This window comes from Nycticebus coucang, chromosome 19 (genome assembly GCF_027406575.1).
Source record: "Nycticebus coucang isolate mNycCou1 chromosome 19, mNycCou1.pri, whole genome shotgun sequence".
In the NCBI taxonomy this organism is placed as follows: domain Eukaryota; kingdom Metazoa; phylum Chordata; class Mammalia; order Primates; family Lorisidae; genus Nycticebus; species Nycticebus coucang.
Window position 1 is genome coordinate 40,487,095 of NC_069798.1, and position 22,507 is coordinate 40,509,601.

A 22,507-nucleotide genomic window follows, 5' to 3' on the forward strand; every position below is an offset into this window, starting at 1 on the left:
CAGGACAGCAGCTGCACAGGGCTGCTTTGATTGTGGCCGCTCAATAATGAGATGCGCAGGCACAGGCTGGAGGTGCTTCCATCAGCCCCCCCACCCCCAACCCAGCACTTTCAGGGGCCCCTCCATGTGGGCCCTGATCAGAGACATGTGGGAAACTGAGGCAACAGGCACAGGCTATGGCCTCCGTAGATCCGATACCCTCGGCCTCATTAGAGGTGCCTCCATGGTCCACCTGCCTGCTGTGCTCTTCTCTGTGGTTCAGCTGCGTTTTGCACCATTGCTGCAGGAAATACAGCTTGTTCCTTCCATGTTTCTGTGAGGCATGATTTGGAGCCATGGGTTAAAAGCAGCTGCTCTGCTGAGATGAATCCTAAGCCCAGCTCAGGAGGAGCCAGATCCACAGGGGCTGCCCCGACTTCCTCTCTCTCCAAGCATGGTCTTCTCCGTAATAGCCTCCATTGGTGTAACAGGTATAAAGCACATTCGTGGTTCCCATCTTATTTTATTTCCCCCCAAATCCTGTAAGCTAGCCAGGAGTTTTGGACCTTTGTTCGCAAGTAATGAAACTGAAGGTCACACAGGTGAATTGGCTTTTCCCAGGCACCTTTCTTATACCTGTTCTGGTTCTTTGAGGACCAGCCCAAGCTCTGTCATCCTGCAATGTAAACATCTAGCCACTTCTCTTTTACCTCCTTGGAGAATGCCCTGAGTATATCTAGTTTCTGATGATGGCTCCATGAAAGCACTGACTGCTGTGTGTGCCTATTTTTATATCCAGGCTGAACCACTCCAGGGCTGAGGTATGAGCAGCTCCCTGGCTAAATTGCAAGGCTTAAGGCAGGGAAGAGAGATAAGAGGGATTCAGCAGTAAAGCCAACAGTTCCCTGGGCTGGTAGATGTGCTAATAAATTTGACCTTGGGGCATGCCATGTTTGGCCAAAAGAGTTTGAAAGAGCAATGGGGAATTCCCTAATTCTAATAAAAGCTTCACAAAAGAGCCAACATTTCTGCCTACTCTTGCCCTAAGCCTAGCAAAGTCAATTGCCAACCTTACGCTGAGGCAATCACTTAAAACCTGGGCACAGCCGAGCCACAGCCAACCTCCTCTACCTTGCCCACAACCCTCCCATGGGAAAGGATTTCAGAGGATCCAGAGCTTGAGGGTAGGTAAGGGAGAGGAAAATGTGCAAAGTTCAACAACTATCCCATCTGTTAGTGTGAAACAGCACACTCTACGGATCATCCCATTAAAGTGGTCTACATTGTACCTCACTACACTCCTGAAAGGGATGATAGGAAGGGGAGCAGGTGACTCACACTTCATTTCTTTGGCACCTTATAGACATCCAGACATCCTCGTCCAAACCTCTGAGGAGGTAGCTAATGTTAGCCACCTTTCACAGATGATAAAACAGAGACTTGAAATTCAGTGACTTGGAAGAGCACTTGAGTCTGATTGACAGCTAAGCATGTGTTACTTTGCAGAGCACATGGCCTCATCTGCCTTCCAAAAGCACAGGTAAATAAGCTGAGGTGATAAAATTAAATAATAAGTTACTGGAAAAAGGTTACAGTGGTAGGAAAGGACAGGATTTGGATTGGAACTCAGGAGTCCTGACCTCAGCCTAGCCTTTTTTTCACATCAGAGATTGTAGGGCTTCTTCCAAGGTACCATTATTTTTGCCTGCATGAGGCCATTGCATGTGTTGTTCCTTCTACCAGTAGTGCCTTTTGCACAGCTCTCTGGATAAACACCTTCTATTCATCCGTCCTCTGGGCTCACCCTAATTGTCACTTTCTCAGGAAAGCCTTCTTTGACCACCACCAAACTTCAAATCAAATCTGTCTTTGTGAAGTCTTTTGTCACACTCATACCTTTTGCTCATTATTTTTTTAATTGAACTTATCAGAGCTCAAAATTATATTTAGTTTTGTTATTAAAAATAATGCTTTCTCGGGCGGGGTGCAATGGCTCACGCCTGTAATCCTAGCCCTCTGGGAGGCTGAGGCAGGTAAATCCCTTGAGCTCAGGAGTTGAAGAGCATTCTGAACAAGAGTGGGATCTCATCTCTACTAAAAATAGAAAAACTAGCTGGCATTGTGGTGGGTGCCTACAGTCCCAGCTACTCAGGAGGCTGAGGCAAGGGGATCACTTGAGCCCAAGAGTTGGAGGTTGCTAAGAGCTGTAACACCACAGCACTTTACTCAAGGTGACAGAGTAAGACTCTGTCTCAAAATAAATAAATAAATAAATAAATAAATAAATAAATAATTTCACCCAGGATAGAGAGGGAACAGGTGCAAGTTTAGCAGACACACTGCTAACTTATCTAGGACTTCTCTGGTACCTCTTGAGTTTCTAATAGTGTAGATTTCTCGACAAGTTCTACAAGGTGGGCCTATCCTAAATGCCTTACAAGTCTCCTTGCCTAAAACATCCTCAACACATCTAGTGCTCCAACCAAGACAGAGTGGGCATCAGCCCACAAACCCACTGAGTGCTCAGTGTCCTCCGTGGAGGCCACAGTACTGAGCCACGCTGAGATGCTCATGGGTTCCTGGACATGCCCACACCTTCCCCTACTTGCCCCCATCTTCCCAACTAAAACAGATAACTCTGTTCTTCCACTTTCTTACACTGAAAACCTTGACATCATCCTTCATTTTTGTCTTCTAACTGATCAGCAAATACTGTAGGTTGTCCACACAGCAGCCAGAAAGCCAGAGGAGCCTCTTACAATGCAACTTAGATCTGTTGTGCACCCTTGCCTCTTGTATCTTTCAGAGTGATACACTCCGACCTGAACCTCCTGAACAGACCCATAGGCTGTTTTTGACATGGCCTCTCTTCTCATGTCTTGTCACCATCCTCCTTCTCACTCTGCTCCAGCTATGCCAGACTTTTTGCCGCCAACAGGTTGATTACATTCCCTATCAGTCACCGGCATGCTCTGTTCCTTCGGGTTGGATTTCTCTCTTCCTTAGAGAGGCTTTCCTGGGCAGCTATTGAAAGTGGCACATCCGCCACTCTGCCCTTTTCTTCTGTCTTATTTTTCTCTTCTTTTATTACAATGGCAGGTTATACTATTGTTGATGCTATTATTATTATTATTTTGCTTCATTGTCTGTCTTGTTGATAACAGGGACTTTTTTTTTTCTTTGCTATTACAGTAAAACCTCTGTAAGTTGATCACCCAAGGGATTGTAACAAACTGGCCAACAAACAGAGGTGGTCAAATAAGGAACTGGGCCTACTGTGCTGATATGTACATGTGGTGCATGTCCAGTCTGTGAAAATCAGATCAACTTAAAAGGTAGTCAATGTAGGGAGGTAGTCAGTTACAGAGATCCACAGTATTTCTCCAGTTCCTAGAAAAATATATACATTGAATGAATTAATTAGACAGATATTGCATCCTTCACAATTACTTCATTCAGAAGTATGGCTTACCACACACCTAGATTTGCACAAAGAACATGTTGATTTCTGAGGTTGTTGGGATGTCCTGTTCCATACCAGTTACCTGAACTGAGTTCCAGTCCAGTCCTTGGCGTTCTTAAGTGGATAGGCTCATGGACACACCAGTAGTGTGTTGGAGCCAGCTCATGCTGGGCAGCAGAGCCAGCTGGGTACATATCATGTCAACTTTTCAGTCAGTGACCTCAGGTTGATAGCTTGACTCCTTGAGATTATTCAGACTGTAGAAATTGGCAAAGGAGTCACAGTGGGCATCTGTCCTGCCTGCCCCCTCCTCCAGGTGTTAAAGATTAGTAAGCACAAGGCTGGTTAATAACAGTCACTCCTACCACTGGTATTAGGTGCTCAGATCTGAGTGCCACGTTTGTTTTATTTTTTTTTAAATATATATATCTTTTTAGAAATAGGGTCTTACTATGTTGCCCAGGCTGATTTCAAACTCCTGGCCTCAAGCAATCCTCCCTCCTCATCCTCCCAAAGTGTGGGAATACAGGCATGAGCCATTATGCCTAGCCAAAAGTGCCACATTATAGGGAAGGCTTTTGTAAGCTAGATAGTGATGACATTGGGGGGAGGAAGAGTTGAGAGCACTTGGGCTATTCCACCTGGGCATGTCATCAGATGTACCAGAGGCAGGCCAGTGGCAGAAGGACTGAAAAGGCTGTTGTGTGTACCCATGAGTGGGACTGGAGAAAGAGGGGAGAGGATGAGTCTGAAATCCTCTGTGTTTGGTGTCTGGATCTAACTTCAGACGTGGGGTATGGAGTGTGTTGCTTAATCCTCCTGCTTTTTCATCTGTAGAATGGGACTCTGCAGGAAGATCATGAGGGTTAAAAAAAAAAATGTAATTAGCTCCTGCTCTTCAGAATGACAGGAATAAGTTCAGGAAGGCATAATTCAACTGAATAAAGGTAGAATTTGGGAAAGACTATTGCTGCATCACTAAAATAGCAAGTGCCACTTCCCTGTAAGTGCTCAAGCTGGGTGCCCATCTGTCAGAGAAGTTGGAGAAGGGGATTCCGGCATTGGAAAATGGCTTATCTGGATAATCCCTTCCATGCTAGGACTTCCAAAGCCAAGAGCATGTCCCTGGGCAAGTCACTGCCCGACTTTTAGCCTAATTTCCTCCATCTGTCAAAGAAGCAGGGTAGTTTCTGTTCCTTCCTGTTTTCATTGTCATTGGGATGAGTCAGGTAGATCATGGTTTGAAATGTTTTTAGGGTTCACAAAAAAAGCTATTTTATCAATGTCATATTGATTTACTATTCTTAGTATAATAAGAATGCTTTATGTTTTGAAATAGGACAAGGATCACTGTGACTTGATTATCAAGAGCGTCTGCCATTTTGCACCCAGTAGATTATAGAGGGTAAATAGTTTAAAGGCAGCTCTATTGCCAAACCCTCTTAAATTTTAGGTGGAAATAAGCTCATGTATCTTAGAATTGGGGTGCTCATTAATATCCCATGAAGTCAAGGAAAGCTTGAGGGTGAAAGTAGAGAAAGGGTGCCACTGTTGACACTCACACGCCTTTCACTGGGACATGGCAAAGGCAGGTGGGTGGGCATAGAAAGGTAAGGTTTCCCACCTCCCTTACCCCTCTTCTGTCCTGCTCTCAATGTAGCAAGGAACTTCTGCCTTCCAAATTATGTATGCCCTCTTCACCTCTATTTTCCAATATTAGATATTGAGTTTCTCTTTATCCAAGGACATGGGGACTCCAGTTTTCTTAACTAGTTATAAGTGAAGCACAAGAAACAGCCATCCTGAGAATAGCTGCCCCAGAAATTATGATGTAATTGATTGATAGTTGGCACATTCCTAAAATCAAATTTAAGAAGGAAGGACATTGGGGCGGTGCCTGTGGCTCAAAGGAATAGGGTGCTGGCCCCATATGCTGGAGGTGGCAGGTTCAAACCCAGCCCTGGCCAAAAACTGCAAAAAAAAAAAAAAAAGAAGGAAGGACATTGGAGAGAAACAGAAGGCCTCTTATTCTCTGAAAGCCCAGGGATACATGAGGGCATGGCTCTTTCTAAAGACATAATTAGCCTTTGCCAACTCCTCAGTTCTGCCAAGAGCCCTACTGTTGCACCATCTTTGCTATGAAATCTCACCCTCCAATGGCAACCAGGTCTAGATAACCCCTACCTATAGGAACAGACAATGTGTGTGAAGCCTGAGAATGCCTTGGGTGAGTGACAGGGCCATGCATAGCCTTTTCCAGATTAAGAGGACAAAGGGATTTTGCAGTGTTCCTAATGTTAGAGGGGGGAATACAAAGGTTTAGGCAGAGATGTGACTTGCCCAAGGTCACTCTAGCAATGAATCTCTGAGTATGGCTGCAGAAGTAAACACTGCCAGTCCCTGTGGTGGGCCCTTCATTTGTGCTATAAATAAAGGGCTCAGGCATGTGATTACTAAAGGGTTTTCAGATTGTGTTCACAGGTACTTCCAGTCCTGCTGAGATAGCATCTGTGTGTCACATCCATTTTGCTTAATATCAGTGGGCAGTGTAGAGAGAGATAACCCCCAATTGAGTCAAACCAGAAATTCTGGGCAGGTTTGTCCAGAAATAGGTGGTCTGTGAGACAGGCACACATATGACTTCAGAGAGAAGAACCATTACAAGTTATCTCATTTGGGGAGGAGGTCTGGGGAGTTATAATCCAACTTGGACTGAGTTGTGTTGGCGAAAAGGAACCATATCTTTCCAGATATTTCTGTGAAATGATCTCCGAGTTCTTGAGAGTGAAATCATGGAGACCATGTTTAGCAAACTGCAATGGGTTGTGGCAGGATTGTATGAGACACAAACACACACCTACAAACCCCAGCTAAGGAGAGTTACTGGTGGATGTAGCTGTTTCCGGAAGCGTGGTATGAAATTCAAGAAGGATAGATTTTTTAACGAAAGACTAGGCTGTATAATATATATTCTAAGGAGCCATACCCCTCCTTCAAAGTTGATATTCCAAGACTTTACCTCTTTCATGTTTACATGGATGGAGCTGGAACATGTTCTTCTTAGTAAAGTATCTCAAGAATGGAAGAAAAGATATCCAATGTACTCAGCCCTACTATGAAACTAATTTATGGCTTTCATAGGAAAGCTAAAACCAGTTATAACCTAAGAATATGGGGAAGGGGGAGGGGGGAGGATGTGCAGAGGGAGGGTGATTGGTGGGGTTACACCTGCGGTGCATCTTACAAGGGTACATGTGAAACTTAGTGAATGCAGAATATGATTGTCTTAACACAATAACTAAAAAATGCCAGGAATGCTATGTTAACCAGTGTGACGAAAATGTGTCAAACTGTTTATAAAACTCGTGTATGATGCCCCATGATCGTATTACTGTACACAGCTATGATCTAATACTAATTAAAAAAAAAAGTTGATATTCCAGGAATGTTGTCCTGTTTTCCAAGGATGTTTTGTTTGTTTCATGTCCTGGGAGTATCTTTAAAAGGTCTGAGAAACTGCAGAATGTCTTCACTGGTGAAGGATCATTTTGGAAACAGCCAGGTGTCTCAGAGAGTTCCTAATCCTAGAGAGAGGCAGGCTAAGTCCCAGCACTTGAAATGCCTGTAACATGAATGCAAGAGCAGGGCCATCTGTGGAAGGGACCACAAACTGGTGGTGCAAACAGTTTTCAAATAGCAATTCAGAGATTTTCATTTCAGCCAATAGCGAGGCATATATGCGGTGAGCAAGTTCAGTTGGTTAATTAAAATGAGTAAGCAAATGACCTAATCTGATTTCTTTAAAAATACTCACTTACCTTTCTGAAGAAAACTGTAAGCACAGGTATTTGGTAGACAAAGGCAGTGTTTCTGTTCTGTGAAGGTTGCTTCTTGCCAAGGAGAGGAAGAGCTTGCTGTCCCCCGTGTTCTCCTTGAGGAAGGCGGTTGTCTGTCTCCTGCAGCCCAGCTCAAGGCACAAGGCTGCTCTTGCCACCTGTGCTCTTCCTGGTCCTTACATAATGTTGAATTTGAAGGTGAAATCATGTCGTGGTTCCTACCTCTGGTAACAGAAATGACTTAGGTGAGATTTCCCACTGCTCTGTTTGATTAAAAGTGCAACTTATATGATCACAATGTTACTCTTCCTCGGGATGCAACTATCTCCTTTCTGTTATTGGTTACCTTTCTTTATAAGCACCTGCCTCTGTCTTAGGTCTTGTCTCTCAGCAACAAAGACCTTTTCTATGTGGGATATGGTGACCTATCAGCACTTAGGTTACTGGCAATGCGAGCAGTAGTTGAGAATGAACACCAGCATTGGTTCCAAATGGAATCACATATGTTCTCTGGGTCTGTCAACTACAACCCTGTGACTTTGAATAAGTTATTTAATGTTGTTAGATTTCTGTTTCCTTACTTGTAAAATGGGTATATTCATAGGACTACTTCATATGATGCTTGAGAGGATTTAATAATATAAATGAAGCATTTGGTGGTTTAGGGGGACTGCCAACATCTGTGATGGTGCCTGGAACTTGGCATGCCCCCATTTGCCAGAAAGAAGGAAGGAAGGGAGGGAGAAAGGGAGGGAGAAAGGCAAGGCAAGGGAGGGGAGGGAGGGAGGGAGGGTTAGGGAAAGGAGGGGGAACAGAGAAGATAAACATGACAATTAACTATGTCTACAGCAGTGCATGGTACAAAATCTACTGATTCCTTGGTGAGCTAGATTCAGAAACAAATCTCTTTTGAACAAAGTCAGCTTGAGTTCAGGAAAATGTGAGGGAAAGATGAAGATGGCAGAGATACCACCTCAGATAACTACTCTATGAGGCTGCATGGGGCTGGCTCCCCTATCCCGATAGTGAGTCACCTGAGGCGCAGCTGGCAGTGGTACCAATATCCGGGGGACCAGGCCATCTCCTTGCCAGAGTGGGGAAGGAAATAACAATGTTTTATGAAGGATTCTGGATGGGTCATGGATGGCTTAGAGACCTGGACTTGCCATGATTCAGAGCTACGTGCATGTTCCAGTTCTGCCATTTTTTGCCTTTAAAACCTTGAGTGAATTATCTAACCAGTTGGAGACTCAGTTTGATGAACTATAAACTGGAGAAAATAACCATCTTCTGCTGATAGTGTGAATAGTGTGAAATCTAAGAGGGATAGTGAGCTTAAAGCATCTGCCCAGCCCAAGAACAGGCAAAAGCAAGTCCTGAAAAATCCTACTTATTTTTCATGTTTAATTGCTAAGAATTTAGGGTAAGCTTTCTGAAGGAGATCCTTCTATTTTACCTGAGAATTACAAAAGTTGTGGCTACTTGCAAATACAAGGTTTGGCTATCATTGGGTCCTGCTTGGCTTCAACCCTTTTAGATATCCACCTGTAATTGTGATTAATTGCTCCAGATTTGGCCCAAAGGACCCAGATTCTCTGCCAGATTGGCTACACTGAGCTGAGGAGCAGAGCTTTTGACTCCAGCACTCACTCTCTGAAGCAAGCACCTTCTGACTTTTCCATTCTTTACCACTGAGTAAGCCTAGGGATGTAAATCAGTTTCCTAGCCCTTGCTGAGGAGATGAATTAGAAAGCTTTGATACTCTTCTTGGAGCCAAGAAAGCAGATCATTTGGTCAGATCTAAGCAGACATAAGTGAAGAGAAGAAGAGGAAGACCAGGATGGATATTCCCTCAGCATCCTGCATTGCTTGGTGTCCGTTCAATGAGGGGAATCTCCTTTATTGGCTTTTTATGGACTTTGGTAACAGCCTACAGATGCTTGCAGTGTGATTTCTAATTTTATTGGAAAGAAAAGATCTAAAGCTCAGATTGTGCTCCCAAGAAACAACATATCTTTAGCTCTTTCCTCTCCTGGTTGTTAATTGTGCATTCTTAAGTGTGTAGCTTGCTGAACTCCAGATGAAGAGAGCAGGCATATTGCCTTGCAGAAAGTGCAAAGAAAGAAAGACGAGCTATTGTCCCCTTGAGTAATTCGTGCCCATATTAAAGGCAGTGTTCTTAAAATGAGGTCTGGTCCTGTGTCCACTTCGCTCCTAGTAGGAGACGACTGTCTTAGCTCATTTAAAGAGATGAGCTGATTAATTCTTTTTCCCCAGGTGAATGCTGTTAGTACTGGGAAGGGCCACTCACCTGCACCGGGTCCTTCTCTTTCAAGATATTAGTTTTTGAAATTTTTGTTTCATAAAGCTTTAAATCAAATAGATCTTAACATGGAAGTTCAGTATAATGTGCCAAGAAAAGTTGTGCTGGTGTGGATTAAGTGAGATCGGGGCTGGATGAAATGAGAGCAGGGCCTGGAACTCTGCACTCAGCTTCTCTCACTCGCCTCAAAGTCAACAGGAACTTTCTATGGAATACAGTGCTCCTGATGGCACAGTTTGAAATCCACTGTTCTCTGGGTTTCCTGTGCATCCTTCGTTTCCAGATGTAATCGCCTCCAATAACACACACACCAAAAGTAGTCAGATGCCCATTGGGTGTTGTGATGCAGTGAAAAAGAATATGAGTTAACTAAAGCAGGGTCCAGTGCCATTCTGCCACCCACTGGCCTTGCACCTCAGATGCTACCTAATGCTCTTGATCCACTTTTTACTGAAATGTTTAATAAATAATGACGTCAACGTCCACATCATCCATCTATACCAGGCTTACGTATATAAACTTCCACCTCAACACCATACAAAACATTCTCCATGAAACCCAGTGTTCTTTATCTGAGGAACAATCTATTTAAAAAGAATTCTACTAAGAAACTCAAAAAGGGTGGGACGAGAGTTTGTAGGTTTACCAGTGTTGAATAACATAATCAAGACTCATAATCTCTGTGGGTTCTAGATCAGGGCATTCAGAGGTCTCTTCTTTCATTGGGTGTTAGTAGTTACAGCTGTCATCTGCAAGGCAGAGGATTAAAGACATTCCCATCCAGAAGTTGAAATAGCTGTGACTTGGACAGCCACCAAATGTACACACTACTGTAAAAGCATGGGTTTTATGATGTGCAAGGTTACACACGGAATCTTAAAATAGGTAAAAGCTCTTTTGGCTGCATATCTAGGGAATTTGATATAGATCTCACCTGTAAGTATTAGAACCCCATCATTTAAAAATATAAGCAATCAAGACCAGGCTTGCTGGGAGTTATGTACAAAGTTATTATTAGTCATTCTTGGTGCTCTTTAAAAAGGGAGCCTGAAATTAAGACTGGAGGTGTCAGTGGTTTCAAGTTTAATCTTTCAAATCCGATGAGGCTGAGGGAATTTAGCAAAAGGACATAGCTCAGTTAGATCAAGAGATTTGAGTGTATAAACTTACTTGTTAGGCTGGTGGAAATTCAGCCCTTTGGTCTCTGTGCTATCGGCTAATAGCTTGGCTATTAGAAATAATGCCTTCTGATTTTCAAGGTTGTTTAACTTTAACTTGGATGTGGATTCAACTTCAGCCCCACTGGGAGAGGGAACTCATGGAGCAGTCCGAGTAGCCATCCACCCGCATTTCTATTTGTAAACCAGTAATGAATGGAGCCACAGTACAAGGACATCTCATTATCCTCCCCTCTGTCTTTCTGATTAGGATTTTTCCAGAAAATGTTTGCAATGTTTGCAGGCTATTAGAGAGATGTGTGTTTTGGGGGGATTGTCACTGAAAGAGAGAGGAGAATAGACAGTGACTCCTCTATATATCTCTTTTTTTTTTAATTTTTTTTTTTTTTTTTTTTTTTTTGTAGAGACAGAGTCTCACTTTACCGCCTTCGGTAGAGTGCCATGATGTCACAGGACTCACAGCAACCTTTAGCTCTTGGGCTTCCATGATTCTCCTGCCTCAGCCTCCCAAGCAGCTGGGACTACAGGAACCCGCCACAACGCCCGGCTACTTTTTGGTTGCAGTTCAGCCGGGGCTGGGTTTGAACCCACCACCCTCAGTATATGGGGCCGGCGCCCTACTCACTGAGCCACAGGCACCACCCTATATATCTCTTTTTTTATCCCTGAGGTGAGAGGAGCACTTTGGGGTGCCAGCAGGCTAAGGCCAGAGGGAACATGGCATTCATTGCAGAAGTGGTAAAATGAGAACCTGAATAGTTTCACAATCCCACAACAGATCCCATAGTGAGTTGTTCCGAACTAGGACTAGCACACAAGCCTCCACCTTCTACATCTAAAGCTCTTTTGTAAGACAGTGTTCCATTTATCATCCCAGGGAAGACTAACAACCTGTTGGTTTTGTTTCACCTTCCTTATTATAATTTCCATACAGTAGTATTTAAAAAGTTGACCACCCAAGGGACTGTAATGAACTGGTCAACATACAGAGGTGGTTAACCTGAGGAACTAGGCATCCTGTACATTGAGTACCTGTGGTACATGTTCAGTCTATGAAAATTAGGTCAATCTAGGAGATGTCAGTGTAGGGAGAGGGTCAACTATGGAGGTTCTACTGTATTTTCTTTTATGGTCCCAGTGGATTTGCAGGCTCCATTCTAGCTGGCAGTTCCAGAGCCTGTTGCTCAGCGAAAGCCTTCCTTAAATTCTTATCAGTTTCTCTCTTTTGACATCTAACATACCTTACAATTTCTCTTGTCTCAGGCAGTATCCCCCAGCCTCGAGCTGTCTGGACATGTGTAACTTTCTGTGTGCTGTGTACAAAGAGGTGGATTTGTTGCTCCTGATTGTTTACTGGGTGAGGCAGGCACTTCATGTTTCTGTGCCTCAATTTCCTTTGTTAAGGGACGGAGAGGAGCCGCTTCATCCCTGGCAACCTCAAAGAAACGCGTGGACTTCTGTCCCGATTTGCTGGGGCATTGCTTTCCACAAGGGGTGTTCTGAACTGTTTTGTGTGTTGAGGGGAATGGAAATTCTGCAGTCAAATAAGAAGCAAGTGATGCAAAATAAAAAGGGAGAAAAAGATTAATTTCTTGCAAAATTGAACAGGGAAAGGAGGACAGGTTGGAAAGAGGGAGGTGAAGAAGGCTCGTTTAATGAAATGATGGTATTTTTCAAGGCAAATGTGAAAATGAGTCATTTATTTTACCAAAGTCATCACTGCTCTGTTCACTTACCTACCGGTCTGTGCCTCAGTCCGTCCGCCCATCCCTTTTATGCACCAGCATCTACTACTTAAACCTACAAGTGAGGAGATATCTAGGAAGGTCAAATGACGTGGAGAGTCCCCAGGGCCACAGGCTTCAACTTGTCCAGCTGTATTAGATCCTTCTGTCCAGATGTCCAGCATGGACCCACATCCCCTTCTTTGTGTAAGTGACTGCCTTCCCAGACACACATGTCCTGGGTCAGCCAGAGGAATTGTGTAGATATGTGAGGTCCCCAGATGGGGTGTGCACTTTCAATAAAGTCTAACGTAGGGAATGCAATGTTCATCTCTGGAGCAGGAAGACAGAACAGAGGCAGAAAGATGGAGCAGCCTCCTCCCCTCTCGTGGGGGAAGCTTTAGAGGCTACAGAAGCTTATAGGTTGGAGGGCAGGTTTTGGGAGGACAGTCCTGGGTCTATGGTGGTTATGAGGGAATGCTGGCTGCAGCACTACTGTGGGTGATTTTTGATGAGGGAAGCAAAGGAAAACTTCTCTTTCAGAGTGCAGAGAAGTAAAGGGACAAGAGAGCAAAATGTATGTGCTGGAGAAGCTGGAGGTATTTCTCCTCTCATTGCCTTGGGGGCAGAGCTTCCTCTGCCTTCCTTCAGCTCTTCTTACCTTCCACCTTCCCCTTGAGCCTGGAGAGACCAAAAAAAAAAAAAGCAACCTGCATTTTTGCCAAGAGAGAAACTGCAGCTCCTAGAAGTGGAAGGCAGGGTCATCCTCCTAATATTTTGAATGTGGACGGTTCCAGAGAACAGTAAGATGTGTCAGGAATGAGATGGGTCTGAGCCAGGTTCCAGGAAAAGCACTGTGTAACTCCACCAGGGAGATGAAAGAATTTTCTCCTTCCTTTGCCTTTTAAATATAATTCTGTCTGCCTTCTCCCCCACACCCTCTTAACCCTCTAGCTGGGAGCAGTGCAGACATTTAACCATCCTGGGAAAAGGCAGGATCCTATGCATTAACTTCAGCCTGAGTGGAGTCCCCGGAGCCCTGGCAGATTGCATTTTCCTCCCTCTCTCCGCCTCCCTGTGTTGGATTCCGCCCCCCTCCACGACCCTCCCCACACACACAGTGAGGCTGCCACAAGTAGGGAACTATTTCCCAGTGGGGCCAAGTGGGAATAAAGGAGAGGCAGTGCAGAAAGGGCTGGATCGGTGCTTTTCAAGATGGTAGTTTGGGGGTTTGGGGGGGTACGTGCTTACTACTTCTTGCCCATGCCTCAGCTTCCCCTGAGTTTCTGAGCACATCTATTCCAGCTTCAGGGCAGAAATCTGCAGGTTCTGTCTGGGTTTTAGAGCCAGCCTGGATGGAAAGGGTCTCTAAACAAGACTTCTGCACAGGGGCTAGGGTTAGTGGACCCACCCAAGTCTATAGCTAACTAGCGAGGCAATCTTGAAAATTCCACTTATCAGTGGCTGCTTCTGCCAAATAGACTTAGCCTGGAGTTTTAAAACATGTTTTAGTGGCAAAACATTCATTTTCAAATGAAGTTGTCTGTAAGAAACAGAAAAAAGCAGAGCCATTCTCATTAAAAGAAGAGAGAGGTGGGCATATTGAAGATCTTTGTCTATGTAACGTTTCCCCACACAGTTCCCCAGTACAGGTAGCTCCTGAGCCCACTGGGGATGCACGGATTTGCTCATCGCATTCAGGAACCTTCAGTCTCATCTCCCAGGCCCTGACACTGTAAGACTAGAACTTTCTTTGGGGGTTCAGATCTGGGTGGTCAGTGCTCTTTCTAATCCATCTCTGAGCACCATATTTTCATGCCTGAGGATCTGCTATTTCTCCTTTTCTGGGTATAAGACATGATGACTTCTAGAAAATAATTCACTTTGGAAAGAAGAGTATGCAAGCTACAAGGCTGGTGTTTGAGCCAAGAGCTCATGTATTTAGTTACCCTAGGATTAGAACCCAGGAGCCAGCCAGGCAGGAAGTTGTAGCTTGATGGATAGGAAGGACAGGCTTCTACACACCTTTCTTTCAAGACCCATTAAAGGAGAAATCGCAAGGCTCTCCTTTGGTTGTTTCCCAGGTCAGATAACACTTTCAATGCACACCAGGTTATGAGTGAAATATTCAGAATCTGCAGGGTAAAGGAATTCAAAAGTTTTAGAAACTACGTGGTTACCATCCCAGACATCACATCCTTACATCCTCCCACCCACCGTCAGATATAAGCCAATTCATCTGACCCAGGTCAGCTCTTTGGGGTTTCACTGTTTCATCCTCAGGAAGGGGAGAGCCACCATCTCTCTCGGGTGGATTTATTCACTATTCAGTTCTTTCACTTTCATACCGTTCTTCCTTAAACTTAATCCCCAACTCAAGTATCAGCCAATATTCTCTAGTAAAACTCATAGTGGAAAAAGAAGAGCCACCCTCATTGTCTGAGTTGATTAATTCCTTCAGATATTTGAGTGCCTCCTTCATGCAGGAAGCGTGCAAGGTGCTGAGAGCCGTCTCCTTTCATCCGTCGGGAGAATGTCTGAAGCTGCCTCTCCCACATCTGTTCTCTCCGCTCCGCACTTTAGTCATGCTGGTCCCCATTTCTGGGCTGACAGTACCCTCCATGTTGTTGTTAATGCAATTGACCAACAGGTTATTAGTGACTAACTGCATGTCCAGGCTCTTTTCAACATGTTGAGAAGTGCAGAATTTACATTACATATAAACTATCATCTTGTTAGACATGGTTTCCCTGGGCGTGTTCCTATTAGGTGAAAAAAAATGAAGAAATACAACAAAGCACAGATCATAACTTGTAAAAAATTAAGAATTAAACAGTGCACAACTGGCTTTTTTAAATAAGAGAAATGAAGAGGATCTAGGGGGAGGGAATAAATCCTGATTCTTTTTTTTTTTTTTTAGTTAGAATAAGGAATAAGAACCAAACATGCCATTTCTCTGTTCCCAGTCAGGCAACTGGATCTGGTCATTTCATCCTTGAAGATGCTGCACACATCTTTGTGTTTTATCTTTGGAGAGGGAAGGAATCTCAAGAGTAGGAGGAATTAAACTTGTACCCTCATGCCTCCTATCTGCCTAGTGAACCCCGTTGGCAGCAGTAGGAAGATCTCTTCTCCCAGGGCCTGGAGAATTTTGAGCTCTGATTCCTCTATGCTAACACATATGTCAGTGGCTGTGTCCCTGTAAAGGCCATTCCCATGCTCGCACCTCACCCCAGCCTTTCTGTCCCTTCTCCCCAGCTCCATCGCAACCTTGCATCCATCTGAAGTTAGAGGCCAAGTTGAATTGTTAAATTCAGAAGAATAGATAGTCATTACCAATTAAAAATTTTAAAAATTTTTGAGAGGAAGAATTAAGAGACAGTTGTTCACAAAAACTCACACTTTATGTTTGTTACTGTCTGGGGCTCATTTGACTAATATTCTGGCGCTCAGCTGTGCCACTTCTGCTCAACAAGTTGTCCCCAATGTGCTATAATTCAGAGGCATCTTATTATAGGAAAAGAGCATGAGCTCTGGGAAAATACAGTGTTGGAATTAAATCCTAAATACAGGTACTACCTTTGAGGTCTATAAAATGGTATCGAGCTTCTGTAAGTCTCAAATTTTCCATCCACAAAGTGGAGATACTTTCTATCTCAATGAAGGAGTTGTGAAAAATTATATAAAGTAGCAAGCAGTGTGCCAGGCATCCAGATGAACCTAGGCGTAGTATAATTCCCTCCCTTTCTCCTTAAAGTAATGTGTGGCCGGCATTTCACAGATGTGCAGGGAGGTGTGTTGGGATGGGCCAGTGTCTGTTCCACGTCTCTGTTCTTCCTTCTGCTCAATCCTGAGTACTTTGCCCTGCTACCTTCCCATTTTTCAAGGCTGAACTCACACTTCTTCTTATTTTAAGACCCCCACCCTGACTTCTCTTATTCCATCTTCCTGGTGTGATGCTCACATTCTTTGTACTCTGCTCATATTGACAAAGACATGTCTGATCCTTCAGCCACGCTACAGGTTACTTGAAGGCAGGGACTAGGTCAATAATTACGTTTGAATCTTAGTGCCTGGTCAAGTGGCCTAATGGGGTGTTGTTTGGCTGTTTCATTACAACCAAATCCACCAGGATGGTGCTACTCACCCAGCTGCCTTTCCCATGGGGAATCTAGCCCCAGGATGGGGTGTGGGGAGTATAGTGCAGCTTTTACCCTCTCCACCGCCCTACTTCTATTTTTTTTTATTGCTAAATTATAGCTGTGTACATTAGTGCAATCAAGGGGTACAATGTGCTGGTTTCATATACAACCTGAAATCCCAGCTTTGACACCACGTAAGCATCATTTCTGGGCAGAGTCACTTAAGGAAGCTGAGAAATCCAGTAGAGCTTCTCTGAAGGCTGGAGGCCCTTGGAGCTCAGTATGATGCTCTCTCTATTTTTGACCCAAGCAAAATATTGTCACAGCAAACATGAAATCTTTTCTATTTTTTCACAAATGCTCTCCGGGCCTAACAAAGCTGGCAGTCACCCTCCTTGAATCAAAATAAGCATCTGCCCTTTTTTTCTCTTTATCTCACACTTTACCCTCATTTTTAAAGAAATAATAAAGAATGTGGTTATTTCATTAATTGATCCTATGTTTTTTTTCACTGCTTTCTGGTGTAATACCCTAGAAAGGATGCCAAAATACTCAGAACCTTGACCTTACCCTTTAAAACTGATTAAACAAAGGGGTGCAAAAAATAGATACACCTGACTCTTTATCCTTTAATATCACACATGATTATTGGAAGCATACGGCTATGAACACTTAAACAGTGTGTAAAATTGTGGGTACCATATGCCAAAGGGAAACTGAGTCACAAATGGGGGGGAGGAAGAAAGGGTCATTTTTACGGAGCTGATTTAATAAAAAAGAATGAACAACAAAAAATGCCCTAGTAGAGGATGTGGTCTTTAGCAGTCTCTGAAGCAGTAATTCCTAACTTGCATCACAGATCACTTCGGATAGTAGGAAGAAAGCCAGGGCCTCTCTCCCTAAAGAAATGATGTCATCTATGGACTTGCATGTAATTATACTCACAGTTTCAGGGAATTTGTGGGCTGCTGAAGCCATACATAGCCCACGATTCCTAATTTAAGGCCCCTTGAAGAACTGGTAACACAGAGAAAGAAGGTGGGGAAGGGCTTAGAAGCCAGAGAGGGGGTACACACAACACAAGGGCCTTGAGTCTAGATTCCTAGCCCAGAAACCTCCCATTTGTCCTTTATGATCCTGCTCCTTTAGCTCCCATCTGGGCTGTTGTAAGTCTGTTGTGGGCCAGTTGTCCCGGGGATACTGTATGCAAACTTTGAGAAATGTCGCTAAGGAGAGCTCCTTTGTTCTTTTCCAGCTCCTCACAGCCAGTGACCTTGCAGCCAGCGACCTCAAAGGATTTCAGCCACAGGTAAGTCCTGTGATGGTTTCATGCAATCTGGAAGAAGGAGATGCTCCGTAATTTGACCATCAACAGACACCTTTGTTTCCAGGACAGAAACTCCCACCTTAGCTCCTTTGGCTTAAAGTGCTAACCGTGAGAATGACCTGGGAGCTTGCTCTGTCCCTCCAGCTCTGTCTCAGCCCATCAGGGACAAAACCACCCCTCTCTGCTTGCTTTCTCTTAATGTTTTATAGAGAAAAAAATCCATTCAAAATGCTTAGAATGTTGGGTGTTGGGTGTTGGGTGACTCAGCCTTGGAAAGAGTTAAGTCAAAGGAAGTGGAGAGAGTGCTGGGTTCTCCCCTGGATTTCTCTCCTTTCGGACAGGATATTCACATTTCTGTGATCTTCGTGTGCAAATGTCTTGCGGTCATGCTCTGACAGCCAGGTTACTCTCAGACGCCTGCAGAGACATAGTTGAGGTTTGCTGATCTTGGTTGGGCAATAGCCCCTGTTATCTCCTGCCCAAGTAGTGTTTGGAGGTTGCCATGGGCACACTGTGAAAGGATACTTAGGGGCTTTCTGGGGACCTTCTTGGCAGGAATAAAAATGGGATATCACCTTCCTAGTCTCTGTAAGGGAGCGTTATTCTCTACACACAAATACCAACACATACACCATAAATACATACCAGGCACACAGAGGCCCTGGTTTTCCCCCATAGATCACATGTGGGAGGAGCATGTATGCAAAGAAAGGTAAATCCAGGGAGATAGTTGTGTAACTGTCCTTACACCTGTTTCCACTGTCAAGACAAAAATATCTGTTCCCCTCTAATTCAGCGCCTACTGCAAGATCTGACAGTGCAAATCTGAACCTTGCAGGAAAATGCATCATAGCTTCTGGCAGTAGTTATGGGGGTAGAGCAAGTCATTTTCTGACTCCAAGAATGTTTTATATTTAGGGAAGTTTTCTTCATTAGATGTGTTTCACATGAGGACTTTGCTGTACCCTCACAACTCTGCTCCCCTGGGGGTGACAGCCTGTGAGCACCCTCCTATTGTGGGAAAGCTGAGGACCCAGGGCCTAATATGAAGTGGCCCTGGAAACACAGAGAGCTAGGAAGAGAGGTGGGACAGAGAGGAGACAGCAAGTGGCTAGAGGAAGAGAACTAGCCAATAAAGGACCTCATTGGTATGACTCAAACATAAATCCATATCCTTTTGTCAACTGTACTAGTCTGGGAAGATTTCATCACAGCTTGGTTGATCCTTCTGTCAGGGATGTAATGAGATTTTGGACATAGATAGCCAATCAGCCTTTTTGTCAACTGTATAAAACTGGTAATTAATTACAGTCACTTAGTTATAGAAGCTTCCAGTTGAGTTAAGCAAATATAAATTGAAAACAAAAGAAAATCAACATTTACCTATACTCTACCCATCTTCACACCTACACTTACACTATGGCATCCAAAGATTTCTTTTTGTCTGAAAAATATATAAAAATGAATGGAGAAAAGGCATTATGTGATGGTTTTCTGCTACTTGTAAAGAACATGCAGAATAAAGACTCTGAGTTTATGGAAGTGGTGTATATGTATGTGCGTTTATGTGTCGGGTGTGTTTGAGAGAGAGACAGAGAGAGATTTGAGTATAGCTTCTTTTTGAGCTAATCATATTTGCTGTGTATTTGCTTAGATACATTTTTTAAGATATTAGACTTTAGATATTAGTATAAACTACTAAGTGAAGGAAAAGTTGATATAATTATAAAAAAATAATTAGCAGTGTGTCCATGACATTTGAGAGTGTCACTCTAGAAAAGCACCTTTCACGTTCTCCCACAGACAATCCTGCGGTTTCCAGTATGGGCAGCTCACCCCTCTCCTTCTGCTCAGCCTCTCCACATTATTCCATTTGTGTGTCTTCCTCAGGAGGCTGGAAACATAAATGCATGTTTTTCACTCCTCAAGATGCCTGTTCCTAATACCAGGAAGTCCTGGGAAATTTGTGGCCAGTGTAATGCCCAGATCAAAGTTAATTCTGCAGAATTATTTCTAAATCAAAAATGCCCAGATGGGTCTCAAAGTCAATGCCACACTTTTGGGTTCTGTTTCAAAGAGAAACAGAAAGCTGCCCACCAGCTTGGGGCTGCCCCCTCCAGCCTCACTGCACCAAATCGCTGGCTTCTGTTGTTACCTTTCCTCTTCTCTCTTCGGGTTACAGGTGAAAGTGAGCCACGTGCAATAATTCATGGGTGTGTCCCTCACAGGACCTGTCATTGAATTTGGGGAGGAAACTCACTGAGGACCCCTTTTGGGATAATTGTATGTGATTTCTCAGCTTTTGTATATTTCGCACTTATCACTTGAGTGTAGTTTTTTTTTCCTTGATTTCTGTTCCCGTTGCAGTATCTTAAGGAATACAGTTATGATTTCCTCACTAAGCACTGATCTTTGATGACTTTAAAAGTGTGAAGACCACCACCTGCATTAATTAGGCTGGACTATTCTGTCTTGTTTGTCTCTGTCCTTCTCTCTGCATCCAGATAAAGAAGAGGAAGGTAAGGAGGTGAAAATCTGGCTTTCTTCCCATGGTTATTGGTTTCTAAAAACACTGATCATTCCTGGAAATAAACGCAGGACTTTGCAGGTAGAGCCAGGTACTTTCCAATGCATTGTTCATAAGCGGTAGGTGGCCTTGCCAGAGGCTGGTGGGCCTGGCCTCTGGACCACAGGGCAGCGCTGTCTGCTCGAGTCAGGCCTGGTGCTGGTAGGTGGGTACTATTCTCAGCAAGTTTTAAAGGCACAGATGGAAAAGCTTCTGAAGTTCACACCTAAACCACCCTGACTCTTCTGCCCACAAACACATCTTCTTTTACTTTCTAACATCGCCGTTCTTCTTGCCTTTTGAAGCAAAAGACACATTTGAGTCTGCTCTTTTCTCATCTTTGGATGATTGGAAATGAGGACCCTCATCTCCTTTTGTTCTACCTGACCAGTCCTTTCCACCCTTAAGAGGAATAAGAGCTGGCATCTAATCCTCTTCAGTAAGAGCCCAATAACCATACACTTCCCTTCCATTTTTCTTTTTGTTCTTTTTCCCCACTGATAAAAGCTCTAAGTGTTCATTTTAGAAATTTAGAATACACAGAAAAACATAAGAAAAAACAAAAACTCCTGTTCTTTGACTTCAGAAACCTTGATGATATTTTGGGGTATAATCTTTCTGTCCTTACTCTATGAAGACGTACATGTGTATTGAATTTTTTTAATTGGTATCATAGCTTACACTTTTGTTGCCTTATTTTTTGTTGGCTTTAATGCTTTCCATGTCACTGGATAACACAGGAGCTGGCCATTCTTGTGCTAGTCACTGTGCTAGTCATTTGCTACTCCCCTTTTGCTGAACAACCTGTTCCTTCTGTGGGCTCAGGTCCCCAGGACCAATCCCAGGCAAACACTAGGATTCAGGGCCCTCATCTAGGCTACAACTAGTTTCCAAGACTTACTTGGCACTTGCTTCTTTTTTGTTACTTGGTTTGCTGTAGGGATGTATGAGTTGCTTAAACTTTACAGTAAAGTGCCCACATGTGACACCTATAGGCTTGTGTACATGTCTGCAAGGGTTCAAGTGGAAACATAGTAAAGAAATAAGTGTAGCATGGGGACCTAATTCACATGCAGGTTTTCCGTGCCTCGCCTTATTGCAGTGTTGGGACAGTGACCTTACAGAGACCATCCCCCACACAGAAGAGCTCAAACCTAAAGTCTTACTTCATAAACTCTCTCCACTGTCTCAAAGCGGAAGATACTTCCTTTACAAAAAAAATAGGGTATCGTTTCAAGTCTGGGGCAAGTCTGTGTGTGATAGCTGCCTTGAAGGGTAGCCATTTTAAATAAGTTTCTAAAATGTTCATTGCTGGGCGGTGCCTGTGGCTCAAAGGAGTAGGGTGCTGGCCTCATATACTGCATGTGATGGGTTCGAACCCAGCCCCGTCCAAAAACTGTAAAATGTTAATTGCTGTTATGGTTAAAGGTGCTTTGTAGGGAAAGGTGAGGAGAGAATCCACCAGGACACACAGGAAAACATCTTTTAGTGTGGCAAAAACAGAGCTGTCAGTCTCATAGTTGACATTTCATTCAAAAGGCATTTGTGAGAGCCCACTTGTGTGGGGCCCTCAGCTGTGCACAGACCTTTCCCCAGAAGTTGACAGTTCTGGAATGCTCTACCAATAATATTAGCTTCATGACCCTGGAAAAGTTATCCAACTTTTCTTATCCACATTTTCCTTGTTAACCAAGAGAGTTGTGCAGCTTATTTCGCAGCTTTGTGAATATCAAATGAGACCGTGCACCTGAGAGCAGCCTAAGGTGATACCTGGTACCCACCATGAACTCAATTTTTTTTCCATTAGAGAAGTACAGATTAAATTAATTAAAAGTTCAGATGTAGGAGAAATCGTATCTTGATAGAGCAAGGAAGGAAGTCATCAGAGAGAAATGTCATTATGCCTGGGCCCAGACTGGGGGTGAGAGGAAGTGAAGGGCTGAACTTACCCCAAAGCAGTGAAAGCCGT

General features: G+C 43.8%; 1 protein-coding gene across 1 annotated transcript in view; it reads left to right on the top strand.

Annotated features, from left to right (window-relative positions):
- Positions 1 to 22,507, top strand: part of SETBP1 (SET binding protein 1) — a 408,545-nt gene that overhangs the window by 172,549 nt on the left and 213,489 nt on the right. The window contains exon 3 of the mRNA XM_053571729.1: positions 17,901 to 17,954. Within this exon, the coding sequence (XP_053427704.1) occupies positions 17,901 to 17,954 (54 nt within the window). The remainder of the gene's footprint in view (positions 1 to 17,900; positions 17,955 to 22,507) is intronic.